We start from the raw sequence: 20,598 nt of genomic DNA on the forward strand, positions 1-20,598 counted from the left end.
TATTTTTTTAATTCATTGTCAAACGAGGCTTGTTGAATCATAAAACAACGTAAAGTAATACATAAATATAAAAACCAATAAATCCACACGAGTTTTGTTTGGTCGTACATTAATTTTTCATGTATATTCACACTCGTACGTGCATTCTTAACAGCTCGTAATCACAATCGGAGCATACCATACGATGATTATAATTTTTTTTTTTTTTTTTTTTTACCTCTGCGCTACAAGTTAAAACAACATGAACAACTAAAGTTTACATGGACATTTCTGATGCCATTGTTTGGGAATGGTGCGCGTTTGGGTGCACAGGCGTGCGTTGGCGTATGTACGTCGGCTTAGCACAACGAAGAGAGTCTTTTCAGATTAGATAAGCAAGAGAGAGATTTTTCAAGCTAAATGGCAATAAAGGGAGTAAGAGAGAGTTGACTTTTCGGACCGAACGACAAGAGAAAGGGCTATAGCCATTTCGAATAAAACTTTTTTGCTCTCGTGGATCGTAAATGTGGATTTTGCCGACTTAAAATCGGAGGAAGAATGCATTCGTTTGAAATGGCACCCTCATTTCCTTGGAACGGCTCTTTATGGCCATTCAGTTTCGAAAAGGCTTTTCCTCTTGCTGTCTAATCTGAAAATTATACTCCTTGTTCCGCTTAGTCAACAATAAAAGAACAAAATTCAAATTTGTTTGAGAAACTCGAACTTGAAAAGAATATCTTATGGTCCGCTGGAAAATTGTTAAATTGTCATAATATTTCAAACTCGGCATCGAATATTCTCAAATAGTAAAATACCATCCAAATCATGAAAAAAAAAAAAAAAAAAGCTTTTGGGCGAACATTTACATCACGGACGTGTACTCAGTGTCCACCAGATACAGATAATCAAACAATTCTAATAATTTTTCTCAATTATTGTACATACAGTGAAACCTTAGAGCATATACATAGTGGAACTTCGATTTGTCCCGGATACTATTGCGGAACTATGGTGTAAGCTATAGCCTTATAAGGTAATGTTCCGCAATAGGGTCTTGGACAGATCAAAGTTCCACTGAGTCTACTTATTATATTGTGTTGAAATGATCCATCGGTTGTTATTGATTACGTCATGATTGTACCATACATTATGCATAAAACATTTGACCTGTTTTATCACTGCAAATAGAAAAATATACCTTCTTTCAAAGTTGTAGGTGTTTACATTACCGATCATAGAGTGCAGAAGTGTAGCACACTAACACTATTCACGTTAAAACATATATACACACACATATGCATGTACCAATGAGTGTGTGTTATTTTCCTCTCTCTATCTTTCTTATGGTTTGGAATTGGAAGTTTTGCACTCACAGGCCTCACAGCTTACAGTTCATGCAGTCTGCTGAACAATCTCACTCTAAATTGTAGTGTTGCGCTTTATGGGTGTATAATTTTACATCCATACACTTTATTGCCTTTGTAGTACTTTGTACACCCTGTACTCCCTGTACCCTGTACCCTAGTTGATGCTCTAAATAAGAGTTCTTTGAGTGATACATCAAAGCGACTACTCGTCCACTCGAAGTTTTACTCACAGTATCTTCCATTCTCTATAAGTATTATATTTTTTTTCTTACCCATGTAAATTAACTAAATCAAGTGTTTTCGTCGAGCTTACATCAGAAGTAAGTAGGTACCTAAACCGAAATTCCAACACTCCAAAGTGTGCAGTGATGATGATAAGGGACTGCAGCACTGTTGCTGCTGCTAAAATGCCTTTCGTCTCGTCAGCTGATTAAGGCGTGTTTCTCTCACACTCGAATACTTAACAACTTGTGTTACTTGGACAGTCATTATTGGCTTTAATAATACAATCAATTGACAAATAAGTTTCGTGCTCTATTCTCTCACGCGTTGTTACATTTCATGTTTTCATCTCTGTCATCGACTCTTGTACTGCAAAAAGTGCGCTCTTTTAGTAAGTGCATAGAGCTAGGGGGCTGTTTAAACACTTCCATTAAGTACACTTACATCAGGCCCTATTGCTTGTGAAAAAGCCATGTGTTACTGTGTCACTGTTGTAAGTACTCCTACGATTGTTTGCTTGGAAGCTTGTGAATCCTAAGAATGAGCAGCGTTAAAAGCTTGCTGGGAGGAGGTGCGCCTGTTGAGGATCGATTCTTTTAATTGTGCAGTGGTCCACAGCAACTGTGATGCTGCTTGGAATATTTTATGCATCTCCCTGCTCTTCTATGCATCTCCCTTTTTCTCCTTTCCTTACCAAGAAGTTTCAACTGTGCAGTACAATAGCAACATGTTCTCGTCACCGACCTCATTGGTGGGTGAGCCACAGGACTACGATTTTACAAAAGAGGAAAATGCAGCCAAATGGAGGGGAGTCTTTGTCAACTCCCTCAACAAGGTAAACTTTATTTTACTTGATATTGAATTTTATCTTATTTCAATAATGCCCACAATACTACTATTACTACCGTTACATGAGCGGTACACCAAATTAGAGTACAAAGTTAAACAAGCTTATGATTTTAGGTTCTAGAGCAGGTTCATCCTAGCCTCGAAGCACGCCAAGATGCTTTGGATTTTGTTGAAAATTTAATTCTGAGAATGCTTGGTATGTTATGTGGGCATCCACCTCCTCATACACCTCAAGACATAGAAGAAAGAGTACGCCGTACTTTTCCTACACCCATTGATAAATGGGCTCTTAGGGATGCAAAGGAAGCATTAGAAAAAGGAAAAAAGAAATCTGTTCTAGTGTTACCAGTGGAAAAAGTGCATCAACTATTACAAAAAGTAAAATTGAAATTTACGTTTAACAACACATTTTATACATTGTGATTTACTTATTTTCGTCGATTTTACTATTAACAGGAAGTCTTACAACATAAAATAGACTGGCAAGTTACTCTATTTGTTGTTGGAGTTTTAGAATACATATCGGCAGATATTTTAAAAGTGAGTTATGCAGTTCATTTTATTGATGTTATTCTACTGACAATAATCTAACGAAAAAATATCATTTTAGCTCGCTGGTAATTATGTAAAAATTATTCATAATGTAGAAATATGTTATGAAGACATTAAAGTTGCTATGCACGCCGACAGTGTAAGAACAATATTTCTTTGATTGTATATACCACATTGAATAGAACGTAATCTAGATATTGATGAATTTTATTTTTTTCTAGGTCTTAATGGACATGTTTTATCAAGACGACTTTAATGATGGCCAAAGTGAGGAAAGTGAGGAAGGAGCCATAGTATCTCAAACCTATGAAGAGTCGGTGCGAGATCTCATTCAAGATGAGCGCCAGTATCTGCGAGATTTGCAGATGATAATAAAAGTAAGCCTATTAGTTTATCATTTCATTTTTTGATTAAAAAACCAAGGTGTTGTTTTTCCGTTTAATTGTATAACATTACCTTTTTTTTTTTTTTTTTTTTTTTTTTTTTTCCAGGTCTTCCGAGAAGAAATTGCAAAGCTCACCCAGGATAGCGCTGAACTTGAGATGTTGTTTAGTAACATCACCGATCTCTACGAATTAACAGTTAATTTACTAGGCAGTCTTGAAGATGTTATGGAAATCACTGAAGAGAAGCAAACGCCGACTGTTGGCTCTTGCTTTGAAGAATTAGCCGAGGCAGCGGAATTCGACGCATATGCAAAGTAATTCGTGTGTTATAGATCATGTAAATGGTAAAGCTAAAATACGTATTAACGTCTGATTATGTTGATAATTAGGTATGTCCAAGATATCTCCAGTCCCAAGTGCCGCGAGGTCTTGACGAAGATTTTGTCAAGACCAGAAGCCAATGCGGCATTGAGAGCTGCTGGTCATGGCTTCAAAGAAGCTGTGAAATATTATTTGCCAAAACTGTTGATGCAGCCAGTGTGGCATTGCTTTTTATATTTTGATTACATCAAGGTGTTGCACAAACGCTCGCGAATTAAGGAAGACACAGAAACATTGTTTCAGGTGCAAAGTTTATTGAACTCGTTACAATTTGATTTAGAAAAAATGGAAGTGGGTAAAATTAAGAGAGATAGTAGCGTGCGTATGCAAAGTCGAGCCCGCAGACGAGCAGCTCTCGAGAAAACAAATGAAATGAAACGAACAGTTGAAGGTTGGGATCAGAAAGACATTGGTCAGTGTTGCAATGAATTTATTAGAGGTAATTGGATTTTTTATTACATTACTACAGGTTCTTTTACCTAAAATTTGTATAATTATTAAATTTACTAATGGTTTATATATTACAGAGGACACTTTGGTGAAAGTTGGTGGTAAAAGTCGTAGATTGACAGATAGAAAAGCTTTTTTATTTGATGGCTTACTAGTATTGTGTAAGCCATGCAATAGTAAAAAAATTGGTGTGGGTGTTTCTGCAGTTGCAGTTGCACATCATCAAAATGACTACAGGCTAAAAGAAAAATTTTTCATCCGAAAAATAGATATAATAGACAGAGAGGATACAGATGGTATGTAGTTAATTTCACATACTTTGAGAAAAATACTTCAATATCTTCAATATTGATAATTCGTCAACAAATTTTTTTTTAGAACTAAAAAACGCCTTTGAAATAGCAACTAGAGATAACACAAATGTCATACTAGTTGCAAAGTCTCCAGAAGATAAGAATAGCTGGATGGCCGATCTCGTAATGTTTAATACGAAAAGTATGTTGGAACGCACATTAGATAGCATTCTTTTGGACGAAGAAAGGAAGCATCCGTTGAAATTACCTCCTCCAAGTATGTATAGATTCGCCGAACCAGACAGCCCAAGTAATATTATTGTGGAAGCAAGAGAAAAGGGTGGTCCACCTTTTATCAAGGCAGCGACCCTTGTAAAATTAGTGGAAAGATTAACTTACCATATTTACGCGGATCCTGCGTTTGTTCGAACATTTTTGACGACATACAGGTTTGTGAACAAAGAATTGCCATTGAGTACTCATTATATTGATAAATTTATGTAAAGTTTCATTAATTTAACTTTTTGAAAAAAAGGAGTTTTTGTTCGCCCCAAGAATTATTGACGCTATTGACAGAAAGATTCGACATTCCGGACCCGGCTAAAGTTTACGACGTAGATTTGAATAGTGGTAAAGCGATTCCAAAAGAGGACTTTAAACGCTATCGGAAGGAATTTTGCCAGCCTGTTCAGTTTAGAGTACTGAACGTTTTGAGACATTGGGTACGTCTACGTTGTTAATCACATTTGCTCGATTGCATGTGAAATTTATTTTAATTTAATCTATTTTTACAGGTGGACCATCATTATTACGATTTTCAAAAAGATGCGACACTTTTGGCTGAGTTGGAAATATTTTTGGCTATGGTCAGTGACAATTGTAAATCTATGAAAAAATGGGTGGATTCGGTTAAAAAAATCGTGCAAAGAAAACAAAAAAACAAATCGGAGCAAGAAAACATTACCTTTAGTTTTGAGCGGTCACCACCGCCTATCGAGCGGCATTTAGATAATCCTTCCAATACTACTACGAATACTCCTACCACAGCTAATACAACTAGTACTACATCTTATGCTAATCAATTGGAATCGGCAGGACCTCTTTTAACGGTATGATGATACCAAGTTATTTGCACTTTTGAATATCTCAAATGATTAATTGCTATGAAATATTTATTTCAGTGCCATCCTATTGAATTAGCAAGGCAATTGACTCTGTACGAATTCGAATTGTACAGAAAAGTCAAGCCTTCGGAGTTAGTAGGATCAGCTTGGACCAAAAAAGATAAGGAAACGACATCGCCTAATCTTTTGAAAATGATTAAACATACGACCAACGTAAGATATTTAAAAGTTTTTTTTTTCCAACGAAAATTTATCTCTTCAATATGGATATTACACTTTCAATAGCCCAAAACAAAAATATAATTTAAATTTACTCCCAACAGTTTACGAGATGGCTGGAGAAGAACATTTTAGAAACTGAAAACTTTGAAGAAAGAGTAGCCATAGTTTCTCGTGTCATTGAAATATTAATGGTTTTACAAGAATTGAATAATTTCAATGGAGTCCTATCTATATGCAGTGCCATTTTTTCTGCAGCGGTATTTCGGTTAAACCACACGCTTACAGTGAGTAACTAAAACTGAGCAACGTTAAGAATTTTTTTTTTTTTTTTTTTTTATGATACAGATTATCGAAAAACACTATTTTACAGCATTTGCATCCACGTTTGGAGAAAGCTTTAAAGGATGCTGCGGAACTTCATGCTAATCACTATAAAAATTATCAAGAAAAATTGCGCTCCATTAATCCGCCGTGTGTGCCCTTTTTCGGGATGTACCTGACCCTCATTTTGCATATGGAAGAAGGTAACGAAGATTTTCGGGATAAAGAGTGTACTCTAATAAACTTTAACAAGAGGCGATTAGTAGCCGAAATAATTGGAGAAATACAACAATATCAGAATCAACCATACTGTTTGAGTGTGGAGCCCAATATACGAAAATTCATCGAAGAACTCCAACCATTCGATCGCGATATGTCTGATTCAGAAATAAATGATTACATCTATGAAAAAAGTATAAAAATTGAGCCCAGATGCAGCAAAGCGCCCATAAAAGTGGTGAGTACCTGGTTACATCTTGTAATATTATTTTGCCCAAGAATTATTTCAGCCTCGTCATCATTATGTTTTTTTGCTGCTTTGCAACTTAAGCCTCGAAAATGGCCGAACGTGTCTTTGAAAACTCCGGGCATAAAAGCGCGAACTTTGAGCGGCAAACTACCAGCACCTCTTCAAGCTGTAGCGTCCAGCGTCAGATTGCACGATCCGCCATCGACGTCAGCGACGACGGCTCAAGAAATTCTGGCTTCCTCGGAACTACGAGAATCTTCACCCCAGAGGTCTTCGTTTTCCATGGGTCAAAGCGACCACAGCAACTTTATACAAGCACTTCTTGGAGGTACCTTCGTCATCTTAATTCGACCTTACCTCGATTTCGTCATCTTTAATTCATTATCATTTATCTCTCGTTTGTCGCGAATCAGGTACAACAGCTCGTTCTCCAGGCTCACCAGGCGTAGCTCACAGTATATCGAACTTGTCGATCGGATCGCCGGGTAACAGTCCCCAGCTCGGCTCGCCTGGCCATCTCAGCCACCAGCACCAAGCTTCCATCGGCGGGAGCTCGATAGACTTTAGCTTTTACCCGCACATTTTCGGCATAATGAGCGGGAGCACGTTGCCAAGCTCGATGTCGAGTAGTCCTGGTGCAACGCATCCGCACCCGTCCTCGCCCAGCCCCCATTTTGCCCCCGACCAGATCAGCCAGCCACCACCGTTGCCACCTAGAAGACAACCGCGAGAAAACAGCCTTGTCGAGTCACCTCAACAGGTACTTATAGCACTGTTCTCCTTTTGCTTGCCTCTCCTTTACCAGCAGAAATGTTTTTTCTTCGATTGCCCCAGTGTTTCGATGTCCCTGGATCGTTATTTCGTTTGCTGCAGACAAACGAAAAGTCTCACGAGTCCCCGCCAGCGGTGCCCCCGCGGGATCATCCAAATTCGCCTCCTCCGCTGCCACCGAGGCAAAGCCTCTCCTCGGCGACTTTACCGCCACGACTCCCGGATACGTTCAATCCCAACGAGTCGGTACTCATGGCCAGGCGAAACTCAAGCTTGGGCAGTTCCAGTTTAATAAATCCAGGCCACACCAGGAGGTACATGTCGATCAACGGACCCAGTCCACCGATACCGACGCCAAATCAATCGCCCAACGGTTAGTGTAGAGTGTAATGTTGTCTGGGTAAGATTGATCAAGTAGGATAGCTTCGTCATAAAACTCTCTTTTTCTAGGATCGATAACACCGAGATTACCACCAAAGCCGGGCAGATCATCCGTAACAATGTTCAATTTTAATTCTCCCCAAGGGTCTAGCTAATACAAACATTCATTGACATGCATGCGATGGTAGAAAAAACAAAAACTTGAAAGATATCAATTCCTAGTCTAAGAACATAACAGTGCCGCGAATGATTGTGTTCCTGACGTAAGCGGATATATGTACGTATACATATAAAATCCCATTTTATTGTACACGCATTGCATGATTTGTCAAATAGATTAACATGTGTATGTGTCGGTGTGCAATAGTGTGAGTGTGATATTGTAAGATACTGTTGCAGCGGAAAATTAACAAAAATCTCTGCCCTCGACCGCAGCGAGGAGGTGGTTCTGCTACATTCCATATACTCATACAATTAATTTATGCAAGTCTTGGACGCTCGTAGTAAACTTTTCGTAGTACTTTTTGTCTATTTTTCTATTTTTCAAGCGGTTAGAAGCCATTGAAACGTGTACATACATTTTTTTTTTTTTTTTTTTTTTTTTTTTTTAATACTTAAAAAATTGCAAGTTTAAACAAAAAATAATCATGTTTTCTTAAATCATAGTGACAAAATAGAGAGAAGAAAAAGTGAGAAGTACGTGTAAAGTTTCTTTTTAACAGCAGGAATCTGAATTACGCATGGTTATTGAATCGAAAATTGTTTATATATTTTAATAAATTATGCCCCTACAAAAAAAAAAAAAAAAAACAAAAAAAAAAAACTAGTTAATACTAAGATTCGTTTAGCATGTTGAAATTGATATCTTAGATAAACCACATGACATTCATTTGACTGATTACTCGGCTTTTGACAATTATTGACTTTGATCTTCTTTTTTTATTGATTTGATAATCAATTAGCTTGAATCAATGCCACCACTGTCGTCTAATTCCAATTTAAAATATTATTTCTATTTTCCAAACCAAACTGTGATACATTTTTAATAACTAATCGTTATGAATCAGTACAGTTGAGTGGTTCTATGCATCATAATTTAGTGGACATAAATACAGTAAGCCTGTAAAGTGACAGCGTGCACTTTTGTTGCACTTTGTAGATAGTGTACCATGCAAAAAATAACCGTTTCACTGTGAAATAATTGTGTATGTTAAAATGTTAGAAATGTAAAAAAAAAAATAAAAAAATCACAAATCGAATAAAAAGTTGCGAACAAAAAAAGGAATAGGAAAATTTTTTAAACGAATTGTCACAAAAGTTCACAATCGTTGTAAAAGCCAGTTCGTTTATTATTACAGTGTATATTTTACAGTTAATGATAATTATACATATTTTCTATATACATCGTTGCAAATACATTGAATCAATGTTCATCATATCGTTTTTGCCATCAAATTCGACATTTTTACTTCTTCATGACTGTTGAGGAGAAATTTCGAACTTAGTGAATTTGAACTTAGTGGATTTACTTTTTGTTGATAGTAAAAAAAAAAAAAAAAAAAAAAATAAAGCACTAAGATATGTGAAAATAATGAAGAAAATATTGTGTAGTATATCCGTTGTGTACATAAATTTTGAAAGAATTAATAAATATAATTTTAAAATCATACGTAACAATTGGCATTAATCCTGAATTTACTCGAGATAATCAAGTATTTTTTATTTATTTATTTTTTTTTTTGACACAAATCAAAAATTATGCATCTATATACACAATGATGTATATTTATTTACACGCAATTTAATTATTTACTAAATTTAAGTAACCCATGCATACTTATATATGTACAAGTAAAATACTAACGTAGTATAACACGACTAATCTCTTGCCCTAAAACGGTGCTCCATACAGTGTCAACAGCACGCAGTCTTGATCGAAATGGAACAAACAATCTACTGATTTTTTGTAATCAAGTACGAAAAGTGCACTCGTATACATATGGTTCAATTTTTTAAGGCAGTTTACTTCAATTGGTATACTTATTGGGATAAAAACCAAGCAACTTTCACGCAAATCGGCGCACGTATTCCAATCATAGAAAATATCATGTATTATTATACACTGAAACTCGTAAAATAGTTAGAATAATGTACCAATAAGGTAGAAGCACATACAAGAGTATGTCGATTGAAATCCCGTGCAGAGAGAGAGAGAGAGAGAGCACAGTGAAACGCAAACCAAAACCCTGCACACGCTTGAACGTACACCCAAACGGAAATACAAAAAAACTGCGGTTGGACTCAAGAGATCTGCTCCCAAGCGACGGAACTATTGGCCTCGGCAGCGTGCCTCCGTTGCACCGGAGTCGAGACTTCGACGTGGGCGTCGAGGCCGTCGCTGAGCTTGCTGAACCGGCGGGCCCACGTCGAGCGCGTGATACCTGGCCTGGTGGCCCCGAGACCCGCGTCCCTCAACACCGAGAACAAATCCTCGTCGGCCTCCCGGTTGCGCATGCCCTTCTCGTACTTGGCCTCCTGGGCGAGCAGCTTCTCGCGCTTCATCTGCGTCGCCAGGGAACGCGGCACCTCCGGTATTATGTAGCTCATGATGCCCGTGAGCGCGAACACCTGCCACGACAACCCACCACGTGAATACACTATAGAATATGGGAGAGCTGCAATGTACTACTCACTATGTGCTCGAAGATGACGACGAAGGCGAGTCTGGCGGCGAATATGTGCCAGTACTGGGGACTTAGGCCGTAGGGGTCGCGGTGCTCGGGTCCGTTGCGATAACCCCGGTACTGGCAGATCTGGGGCGCGTCTCTCGACTCCCTCGGCCGCATGGCTTCCGTGAAATGCGACGTGTTGAAGTCGGACAGCGAACTGTCGATGTAGCCGCGCAGATCCTCCGTCGGCGAGTACACCACCTCGTACACGTACCTCGGGATAAAGTCCGACGTGTACGCTATCACGAACGCCTGGGTAAACATTTGACGCAAAACAGTTAATCAACGACCTGTATACAAACTCCCTGTCTACAAGATCATCGGGTGGGATGATGCCAAAAACTCACCCGAGATTTCGTCAAAAGTATCATTTAGTAAAAAGAAATACTTTATTAGACATCTCGGGTGAGTTTTTGGGCACGGATGATCTGGCAATGGGTCGTAGATCACAGGGATCGTGATGACGAGGAAAAAGAGAAAAAAAACAAAAAAAAAAAAAAAGGGGGACGTTACGTTGGAGACGACGGCCGCGTAGGTGACTCCCTTGAGTATGCCATACCAGGCGCCGATGTTCTCGACCCTGTCGGCGAGCGGCCTCCGCGCCTCCTTGATCATCTTGTACGCGTCTAGGCGTATCTCGGCAATGTTGTTCAAGAGCGCGAACAGCGGCGCCAGGGGGAACGCCGCGACAAACAGCGTCACGAAGCCATACTGGATGACTAAACAAAAAAAACAAAAAAAAATGTCACTCTTTGTTTATCTACGTATATATGTGATGATGATGATGACGAGGTTCTCTCACTCATTTCCAGGTACTCGTCGAACAGGGCGAGCCTGCCGGGATCCTGGAGCTGAAAGTCCTGCTCCCAGCTGGTGTAGGGCCTCGACTGGTCCTTGGTCGCGGCCGCGTGGGAACGCTTGCGCCACCAATTGACCATCTTCGGGGACAATATCTCGACAAAGTTGTTGAACACCTGCTTGCCGACCATTATTATCGCCAATTGGATGCACACCTCGGACAGGCAGCCCGACGCGTCGCACACGTCCGTGCGGATCTTGTAGAACTCGGACGAGCGCGACTCCACGTCCCCGGGATGCACGTAAAATCTTCCCTGCATGTTTTTCATCATCATCATCATACGTGTTAATGTTTATTGGCCAGCTCGAGTGCAGTGCTACATGGTATATAGTATGTACGCGTGGCGAGTTCACCTTGAAAAAAGCAATGTAGATGAGGGAAGAGTAAAAGTTGACGAATTCAAAGAGAAAGATCTTGAAGGTGAAGCTGGCCTCGTACTCGGTCTGAGTCCTCGGGTTCTCCATGTTGACCATCCAACGGGCGAGTTTCTGGTATATGCGCGTCAGTATCATGATGATGATCAGGTTGATGAAGGCGGCAGTCAGCGAGGTGAAGATTTTGGCGTGGCGCTTCAAAAAGTAGCCGCCCCCGTGGAAGGTAGCGATCAGAGATATGCGGTACATGATGGTTCCGAGCACCGCTGCCAGGACGACGCAGATCTGCGGGTGTACAAAGAGGCACACGCGTATAGATCGGTAATGTTGCGTTTTAATTGTTTTTTTTTTTTTTTTTTTTTTTTTTTTTTTTTTTTTTTTTTTCATACCATGAAAAAGACCATCGAGCCGGTCGCCACGTAGCGCAGCGTCTTGGACCAGACCGGGAGGTAGGGCTCGCGCTCCCTCGTCACCGGGTTTATGCGAAACGTCTTGACGCTCGTCTCGAACTCTGGTCGGGGCTCCTCGTGGCCGTCGTCGTTCTGCAGGTCCCACTCCCACGCGAGCACCGCCTGCTTTCGCTTCCACATCTCGAGGAACGTTGTCGCTAAACATTGCGAGACAATTGTTATCATCATGTTTTTTTTGTTGTTACTTTGTATTATACCGATCAACTCTATCGCTTACCCCAAAAGGACATGAAAATGGCAAAAAAAACGGTCGATGCGTTGTCGAAGAGATAAGTCAGTCTGGCAAAGAGACACGAGTCTCCCAGCTTTGTGTACGGGCACGCCTTGTCGCACAGCGGACACAGCGTTATGTTACCTGCGGGTAGTTGGTTCGGTTGAAAAAAAAAGAAAAAAAAAAAAAAAAAAAAAAAAAAAGAAAAAGTGACGCGCTTACCTGCCACCGAGTAGTTGCAAATTTCCTTGCTCGGGGTGTTGTTGGCACTGTCCATTGTCGAGAGGCCGTAAATGAAGCACAGTAGTCCTATGATGGCCGGCAGATACAGAGCCCGCGTGTAAAAGCCCAGCCAAGCAAAGTAAAGCGCTACCTTTTCCCCAAAGTACCGGCGTATCAGCCAAATCGGCTGCTTCTTGTACCTACATACATATACACAAGTCAAAGCAGATTTATATATATTTCCCCTTTTCTCGTACGCGATTCATGATGTATATATACTTACCACTGCCCCGGTCTGGCCCATATCATGTAGAGCAGATACCTGTCGAGGGTCTGTCCGTCGCTCGTTGGCTTGTTGTATGGGCCCTCGTGCATCGGGTAGCAATCAATGTAAGTCCCGTCGGCCAGTAATCGCCTGATACCCGATTTCTCGTGCACCTCGTCGTACTTGGCGCGCAACAGTATTTGCATCACTATGAGGGACCTTTGGGCTGGCGTGAACGCCGCGTCCCGATCTTTCACGATGAACCTGCTCGCGCGTAATTTTTTTTTTTTTTTTTTATCGCAAATATAAACATCGGCACTCGAGTCTATATATACAAATTACCTACATACGTGTGTATAATATATTATAGCGGTAAGCGTTTGTCAAACGGCACTTTAAATACTCTCAGTAGAAAAGGACAACGTGCGGTCAGACGCTACGCGGTGACAGTAGTGTATTTTTTTTTTTTTTTTTTTTTTTCCCACGCTACTTGTGTTGTGTGTACAATGTTTATGAGGTATAAGTATACTCATTACGTAACTTTTTCCCATTCGTAAGTGGGTGTATATTATAATATATAGGTGTATAATATAGCAACGAGCTGGTCGTACACACAAAGATACAGAAAAGTTGACCCTCGCGATGAAATATTAACGGTAGAGTTATGCACTGTAATATCGAGCTACAACACCAGTTTGACGTACTTTTAGCGAGTGTAACTCTATTGTTGTTGTTTTTTTTTTCTTATTACCCAATTTTACACGGTGTATGACGAACGTGCACGTGTGCCATGTCCATACATCGATGCCAATTCAATGTCACCGTTTTATTTTTATCCCTTCGTGGTATTACTTACGTATATCCATGTACACTTTCTATTTTTTCCCAGGCATATTATACGTATGTGAATCGGTCTTACCTCGCCAAGGGATTTAATTAAGGGCTTACAGTTGTTTTTTTTTTTTTTTTTTTTTTTCTCTCTCTAACGTCAACCAACTCCGTTTATACACCTGTAGCGTGTGTAGAGTCGCTTCGATCTACCTGGGGAATAAAACTTTCCGCGCCGGAGGCCAAGTTAAAGCCAACTTATTAATTACCACTGTAATCAAGGGTTTTCTTCTTCACAGTCCATGGAAAATGCACGCAGGTATACGTTTAATTAAGAGTAATTGTAACGTCTTTCCGTTACATGTATGTACTTGTGGAAAAATATAATAAAAATGTGTTTTTTTTTTTTTTTTTTTTTTCCCCAAGTGTAAAGAATCGTTTTGCGTAAATATGAGGGTGTGCGGCACCGACCTCTCTTCCTGATCGCCGGAATCGGTGCTCCCGTAAAAGTTGGGTTCTTCCGGGTACTTGGCCGTGTCCCACAGGTGTATACTGCGCGCCCAGTCGTACAGCCTCTTCAGCCTCGGAAAAGTGCCCCCCTGGCTCTTTTGGTTCTCCTCGTCCTGTTGCACGTCACAATAATAATAATAATAATAATGAGAATGATGATAATGATACAAAGGTGCAAAGATTCTTGTGTGACGAAAAAAAAAAAAAAAAAAAAAGAAAAAGAAAAGCAGAGCCGGTCGTGGGGAAAAATAATCTATACGTGCATTGCATGGGGTGGGTCGTTCGCAACATTGATTGTGACAATAGCGAGCATAGCGCAAAACAAATGTGCACCACGTGACGCGGTTATACGGTGCAAATGGTACGTGTATCTCGTAACGTCAAGCGTACATAGAGTACGGATGTATTGGGTTATTGGGAAAGAGGGTTCGGCTGCGCGATCGAATGATACGTCGCTTACCCAAGCCTTGACGGATATGGTGATGAAGCGTCGAGTGGGCAGTTTGATGTTCATCACCTCGGCGTACTGGACCTTGACCTTCCACGGTATGTGCAGCTTCATGAAGTACGTCTTGCCGTCGTACGAGCTCTCCTTGGGCTCGAGTTCGAGCTGGAGGCCCTCCTTAAGGAGATTTTGCTCGAAAACACGGCGTTGCTCGATCTTGCGCGACTCCTGCTCCGTCATCACGCCCTCGCTCTCCAGCCGGTAGACCAGTACCATGTCTATCCTCCGTCTCCCGTCTCTGCTACGACATTGCCAATTTTAACATCCGCCCCCTCCCCCCTACCTCGTATACTTTTTCATCGGTGCACGACACCCGAGAGGACTATGTTGTTAACGTGATTTTTCACACCTGCACCTTTGCCAACTCGTGTTGCAGCTTTGCTTCTTTTTTTTTTTTTTTCTAAATCGGTACAATAGAATGTTAATTTGTTTCTTACTACTCGGAGTGCAAGCGCCACGCATTTTTTGTTTCAAGGGGTCAAAGGTGGCAAAATCGATTGGGGTGATTTCTCTCTCGGGTGTCGATGCGAACGTATCGGAGAAATTAAAAAAAAAAAAAAAAAAAAAAAAAAAAACATGTCTCCAGAAGTGCTCTCTCTCTCTCTGCTGCTACGCGCACACCACCCTCCGCGGCGCGCTATCGACGAGCCAAGGTACACACGCGCGAAACGGCCTGAATAATACATTTCTCTTTATCCATTTGCATACGCTGCATTTACTTTTTTTCCTTTTGTCCTTACCATTATTTTATAGAAGGGAGAGAGCGCGGCAGCAGAGGGAGAGGGAACCACCGGGTAATGTATAAGCACCGGAAAAAGAGCGTGTCACCCTCGGGGGGGAAATCGTCGGCGTCGTCCTTGCTATCGGCAGCCGGATCGAGGAGCAGCGACGCCGGTGGACTGGCCCCGTTGTTCCTCAGCCCGGCGTGGATCTTCTCGTCACCAACCCCCGGGAATATCGTCGTGTGCGAACTCGACAACGAACCATCCTGCGAGTCCAACTTTGGGCCTGTAGCAGGTGCACCGATCGGTACACGAAATCGTACACAATTGAGTAAATGGCCAACATGCACACACGTGTATCGACATTGTCGAAAAAAATTACACTAGCCTTGGAGCATAGCTCCCGTAAAGGATCGAGCCGATTCCGTCGCACTCGTGCATATATATATATTATTTATTATTTTTCAGCCGGTCGTCATCACGTAAATCGGGGGGATGGCCGATGATGACGACGAACATATCGACAAAAACCACACGCGACCCAAAAGCGCGAGGACAAATTAAATGGATCATGGATGAAACTTAACTAATAAGTATACACACGTGTATGGTTTGTCACTGTACGGCGGTATAAATATATTGTACTCCCCCGCAATCATCTACGACGACTGGTAAAACTAGCATACTATACTTGCATGCCCATTGGAAGGGTAGTGCGTGGCTATATATATATAGTGTAAGTACACGTTGCATGGGTATATTATGCGCGGACGTGCATTTGGCCACGCGAGTGTGCGCACGGGCTGAACCTATTGCAACTTGTGCAGCGTTGATGCTCGCAAATGTCTCTTCTCTTTGCAGAATGAAAAGAAAAAAAAAAAAAAAAAAAAAAATGTGCAGGTTACAGTTCCCCGGGGGAAAGAAACGCGGCCAACTTTGTTTCCACGCGGGTGGATGTACGAGTCGCGTGCATGTGCGTGGTTGTTAATGTTTAATGGTGAAAAAAAAAAAAAAAAAAAAAAAACGTAGCGATCAAGGTATTGATTTTTATTTTGCATCGATCGAAACTACAAGTATACACGTACATCCCAAGTGAACGAGACCCTTGCGGTGCAAGCTCCATCGCTGTCATTTTTTTTTTTTTTTTTCCCCTTATCGTATAATCGTTTGATTGAGTTTATGTTCTTTATTTATGACGTTGCGTCTATTTGTATTGACAATACACGTAAAGCATGGCTCGAAAAAACACGTCGACGACGATTATGTGTAATATCGATATGTTGTACAAGATGTACTTATTTCTGTCGAGTACATAAATATATAGGGACACCGGCCCCTCGGCCTCTCATGAATAAACAAAGAACCGACGAATCCATCGATTCAACGGCTCACTCGTTATTTATAACTTTACGCGTACGAAATTACATACGTGTCCGGTTGTCAAATATATACACTGTGACACCTGTACGTATATATATATATGTATATACTGTCCCCGTCACGTTTACTCTTCACCGAAATCGACGTAATGGATCATTTACAACTTCTCTCGCTCGACAAACATTTTACCCCCGCGAGTACACACATAATTATGTGCGACAAAAAAAAAAAAAAAAAAAAAACAAACAAACATGAACAACAATTTTCTTGCGTAAGAATTTAATGCGGGGCTTGCGACACGCAAGGGTTTATCAAAATTATTAATAGAAAGGAAAAAAAAAAAATAAAATTAACGTAACATATCGTAATCAATGAGAGTGTGTTATGAAACTTGAGCGTTTCTCTCTCGTGGGAGGTAGGTATATTATCGTAATGTAATTGCACGTGTAGGCAACGTATACGTTACACCAGTTGGTTATTTCTGTGCGTAAGTATGTTTGCGCGCACAATTGAGTGACTGCGAAATGGCAAACAAATTTGTAGATAGCCATATGGACACGGGGTGTGCGAAATCGGACGTATATTGTAGACTGTAACTTTTTGTTTTGTTCAAAGAAACACAGCGCACACGAAACTTTGTCGCAAAAAAGTAAAAAAATCGACGAGCTTCGTATCAGATCTTCTTTTACAAGAGATGTCCTTTTTTTTTTTTTTGCGTTGCACACATCTATTTATAAATTATTCATTGCCCGAGCGACAGTTTGAAATGGAAAAAAGTGTAAGCGACTGATTGGAAAAGTCGGTGTAAGTATCGAGGAAAAGGTAAAAAGAATGGCCAGCAGCGTACCAAAGGCCTCCCTGGCGATGGTCGACACCCTGGGCGGAAAGACACTGGCGCGCGAGGAGGCTCGCCTGGAGAGCCTCGTGGGAGAAGCCGGCGCGGCACCCCGGAGTTGGTCGGCCTCCAGTTCGCGGACGACAAAGCCCGGGGGTGGCTCCCGGAGGACGCCACAGCGCCGGCACTCGACCGGGGGAGTCGACGACGACCCCGAGGACAGGCCGGTCGAGCCGGCCGACGAGCCCGAGGGGGAAGGGGACCCTCCATGCGGCTCCGCGGACTCCCCACCTCCCTGCTGCTGATCGCTCCGACGACGACGTCTGTGGTGGTGATGCGGCTGATGCGACCCCAACTCCGGCGACTCGTCCTCGAGCTGCAGCAGGTTCCGGCTCGAGTCGTCCATAATACACTTTTTTATGGACTTTTTTTTTTTTTTTTTTCCTCTTCCAACTACCTCGTCCCCGCGGCAGTTCCGAGTGGCTCACTCGACCGCATCGCCCCCAAACACTCCCACAGCCTTTTCTCTTCTCTTTTTACCGCGTCGTCTCCGCGTGGCAGCCACTGCTTGTCACCCCGGTGGTATGACGGAGCAAAGGTCCCAGCACCTCGACGGGGTGATCTTCCATCTCGGGAATCACGAGTAAATCGACCGGGAGGCACCGTCGTTGGCAAAAGTATGGCAAATTGCAGGTTGATTGGGTGTGTGCTCCGGGACAGGCATGTCACGACGGCTGACTGGCAAAAAGAGCCAATTGTTTAATAATGCAAGGCCGGAATCGATACCACGTATACGTAACATATAGGTACGCATCCTCGAGGGTGGCTTGCGGCTATATGACACTCCTCGTCTATTATGAATTAAGGGCCAAGCAGCCTTGGCCGCCGACCGTGCAATTCTTATGTACTATACCGAGAAAGCTGATGGTTATTTTTTATGTACTCGCGCAAAGCCGATCGTCCCCCCGTCAATTTTTCTTTGGGCCCTCCCTCCACCGCCAACTTTGTATTCGATGCGCGTTGTGCTTTCGAGAGGGTCCGCCGGTCGAAAAATCGGTATGCGCGCGTGCTTTCGAATTGCCGATTTTTCGCGGTCCGTTACGCGTGGTCGAACCGCGCGAGTCACTTTGGACGGAGCGAGCTCCGGTGTTGCATGTCCAGTCGCGTGTCGCGAGGACTACTATCTCACCGGACGACTTTTTACCACCCCGCTGTCGATCGTTCGGTTGTGCCTACATGGATTAACCCCCTTCTACTGTACCACACACAAGCTCGTGTCGGGTGTCTTTACAGTATACGTGTAACATAATACCTGTACAACCACCCAACAACACAAGTTTAACGTGCACACGAGTGCCGAACACCGATTAATTATTTATCATTCCGCGCTCGAACTTACACGTACACACGCATGCGCGCCCGATAGTTATTATAGTGTCTCTAAAACAACAATGTGTGGATAATATACATATATGTATCTGATGCGATTCGTTTGACATCGAGAATTTGCATTGATGTCATGTAGTATATATAATGTGCGCTCACGGGTGCATTGAAAAAGAAACGAGGGGGGGGGGAGGGAAGCAACAAACGATCCAGCACCGATTGCCCACGTATACATATATAGTTGACAATGACAAACGCCGCCTATAGATGCACTTTGTGTATGGACTGTATGTTATTTTATTGTTAATGTATCATTCATGCGAGGCTTCCTTTTTCTTTTCTTTTCTTTTTTTTACTTTAACGATGATTCGTTACGAAATCGCTACGTGATGTGCGTTTTAGTAAAAATCGGTTGCCGATGATTTTTCCAATTTTGATATACTTACACTCGCTTTTGTTGTGTATGATGAGTTTTTATGAGGCGTAATTTTTATGTAACTTTTTGCGATTGACGGCATTTCGATTTCATGCCGAAAATCAACAGGTCGCGAGACCTTGAGAGTTTTGATCGATGGGCTGCTGGTAAAAATTAAAAAAAAAAAACTATAAAAAGAAAAAGAAAATTGGGTAGATCGTTTTTTGATCGCTCCGTGTAGATACTTGATAAAAGTGCCGGAAGATTGATCACGTTGGCAGTTGATTTTCCCACCTCGATGGAAATGGCGACAATGGCACACAATGGTCAATAACAGCATTCTATAATATACGTACTCAGGTTTTACCCGTACGCGTCATATAGGAAAGATCAATGGGGCGGTATTAATGAAAAATTTACCGTCGCATTGGATCAAGTACGTGTATAATATATAGCTGATGTACGTCCTGCGTCATGTACTTATTGCACTGGTAATGGAGCAACTCTAACGTTTTCAGCCAAGTATGCATGTGTATATATATATAGTGATTGCAAAGGCCTTTACTGGTACATAGTTTTTCTTTGAAAGCGTGCGTTTAATTAAAATTGTATACACGCGATTGAAGAATCATCCGTTTATTGAATAACAAAGTTTGAACTCATTCGCAAAATTGTAAACGTTGAGAGTATATATACATATATGTATTTTTTTTTTTTCAAAATACAAAACATGCATTTGCACGGATAATATGTTTTATTTCTGGACCTAACAGTTTTTTTTTATACTCCCGTTAGATTCGGATATCATCAAACTCATGGGTATATGCGCTGACACGTATATATACAATACATTTCTAAAAAGGTGAGAGAACAAAAAATAGGTGTTCCGAAGAACAGTCTTCGATTTTTTACGCGCAGTTACCGATATCATCCAGATTGTCGTTCAAACTGTACTCAATTAGCTTGAAAAACAATTCACTACTATTGCACAAGAGATAATTCATATTCATTACATGAATAACGATTCTTTAACAAATTACATAACTAAGCACTTTAATGTCTAAGTTGTTTTGTTTCTTTCTTAAATTTTGCATTAGTTATACGTCGAATAAAAATTTTA

At 41.3% G+C, this 20,598-nt stretch overlaps 2 protein-coding genes across 5 annotated transcripts; one reads left to right on the forward strand and one right to left on the reverse strand.

The window, feature by feature from the left end:
* Window positions 1–1,359: 1,359 nt before the first annotated feature.
* Sos (Son of sevenless) lies at window positions 1,360–8,367 on the forward strand. 4 transcript variants are annotated; one of them, XM_014354298.2, is made up of 18 exons: window positions 1,360–2,403; window positions 2,532–2,795; window positions 2,874–2,957; window positions 3,028–3,108; window positions 3,191–3,346; window positions 3,461–3,669; window positions 3,745–4,175; window positions 4,264–4,482; window positions 4,565–4,928; window positions 5,015–5,201; window positions 5,274–5,588; window positions 5,661–5,816; window positions 5,927–6,109; window positions 6,196–6,603; window positions 6,697–6,943; window positions 7,029–7,375; window positions 7,450–7,759; window positions 7,837–8,367. In XM_014354298.2, exons 1-18 carry the CDS (start codon window positions 2,296–2,298, stop codon window positions 7,920–7,922), a joined length of 4,155 nt encoding a protein of 1,384 aa, XP_014209784.2. In that variant the 5' UTR covers window positions 1,360–2,295; the 3' UTR covers window positions 7,923–8,367. The 4 variants fall into 4 exon arrangements, with proteins under 4 accessions (XP_014209784.2, XP_014209785.2, XP_089455009.1 ...); XM_014354299.2 differs by having other exon boundaries at window positions 7,489–7,759; XM_089598883.1 differs by having other exon boundaries at window positions 5,274–5,525; window positions 7,501–7,759.
* Window positions 8,368–9,975: 1,608 nt separating this feature from the next.
* LOC106640212 (anoctamin-4) lies at window positions 9,976–18,083 on the reverse strand. The gene is made up of 13 exons (XM_089598813.1): window positions 17,690–18,083; window positions 15,550–15,748; window positions 14,696–14,978; window positions 14,197–14,348; window positions 12,916–13,161; window positions 12,633–12,832; window positions 12,417–12,554; window positions 12,119–12,336; window positions 11,709–12,014; window positions 11,299–11,608; window positions 11,010–11,215; window positions 10,461–10,748; window positions 9,976–10,395 (listed from the first exon to the last, which is right to left on the reverse strand). Exons 1-13 carry the CDS (start codon window positions 18,081–18,083, stop codon window positions 10,069–10,071), a joined length of 3,267 nt encoding a protein of 1,088 aa, XP_089454939.1. The 3' UTR covers window positions 9,976–10,068.
* Between the last annotated feature and the right edge of the window lie 2,515 nt (window positions 18,084–20,598).

Source organism: Copidosoma floridanum, unplaced genomic scaffold, assembly GCF_036245765.1.
Source record: "Copidosoma floridanum isolate Cflo_tuat_1 unplaced genomic scaffold, Cflo_Japanese_pri ptg000006l, whole genome shotgun sequence".
Classification (NCBI taxonomy): domain Eukaryota; kingdom Metazoa; phylum Arthropoda; class Insecta; order Hymenoptera; family Encyrtidae; genus Copidosoma; species Copidosoma floridanum.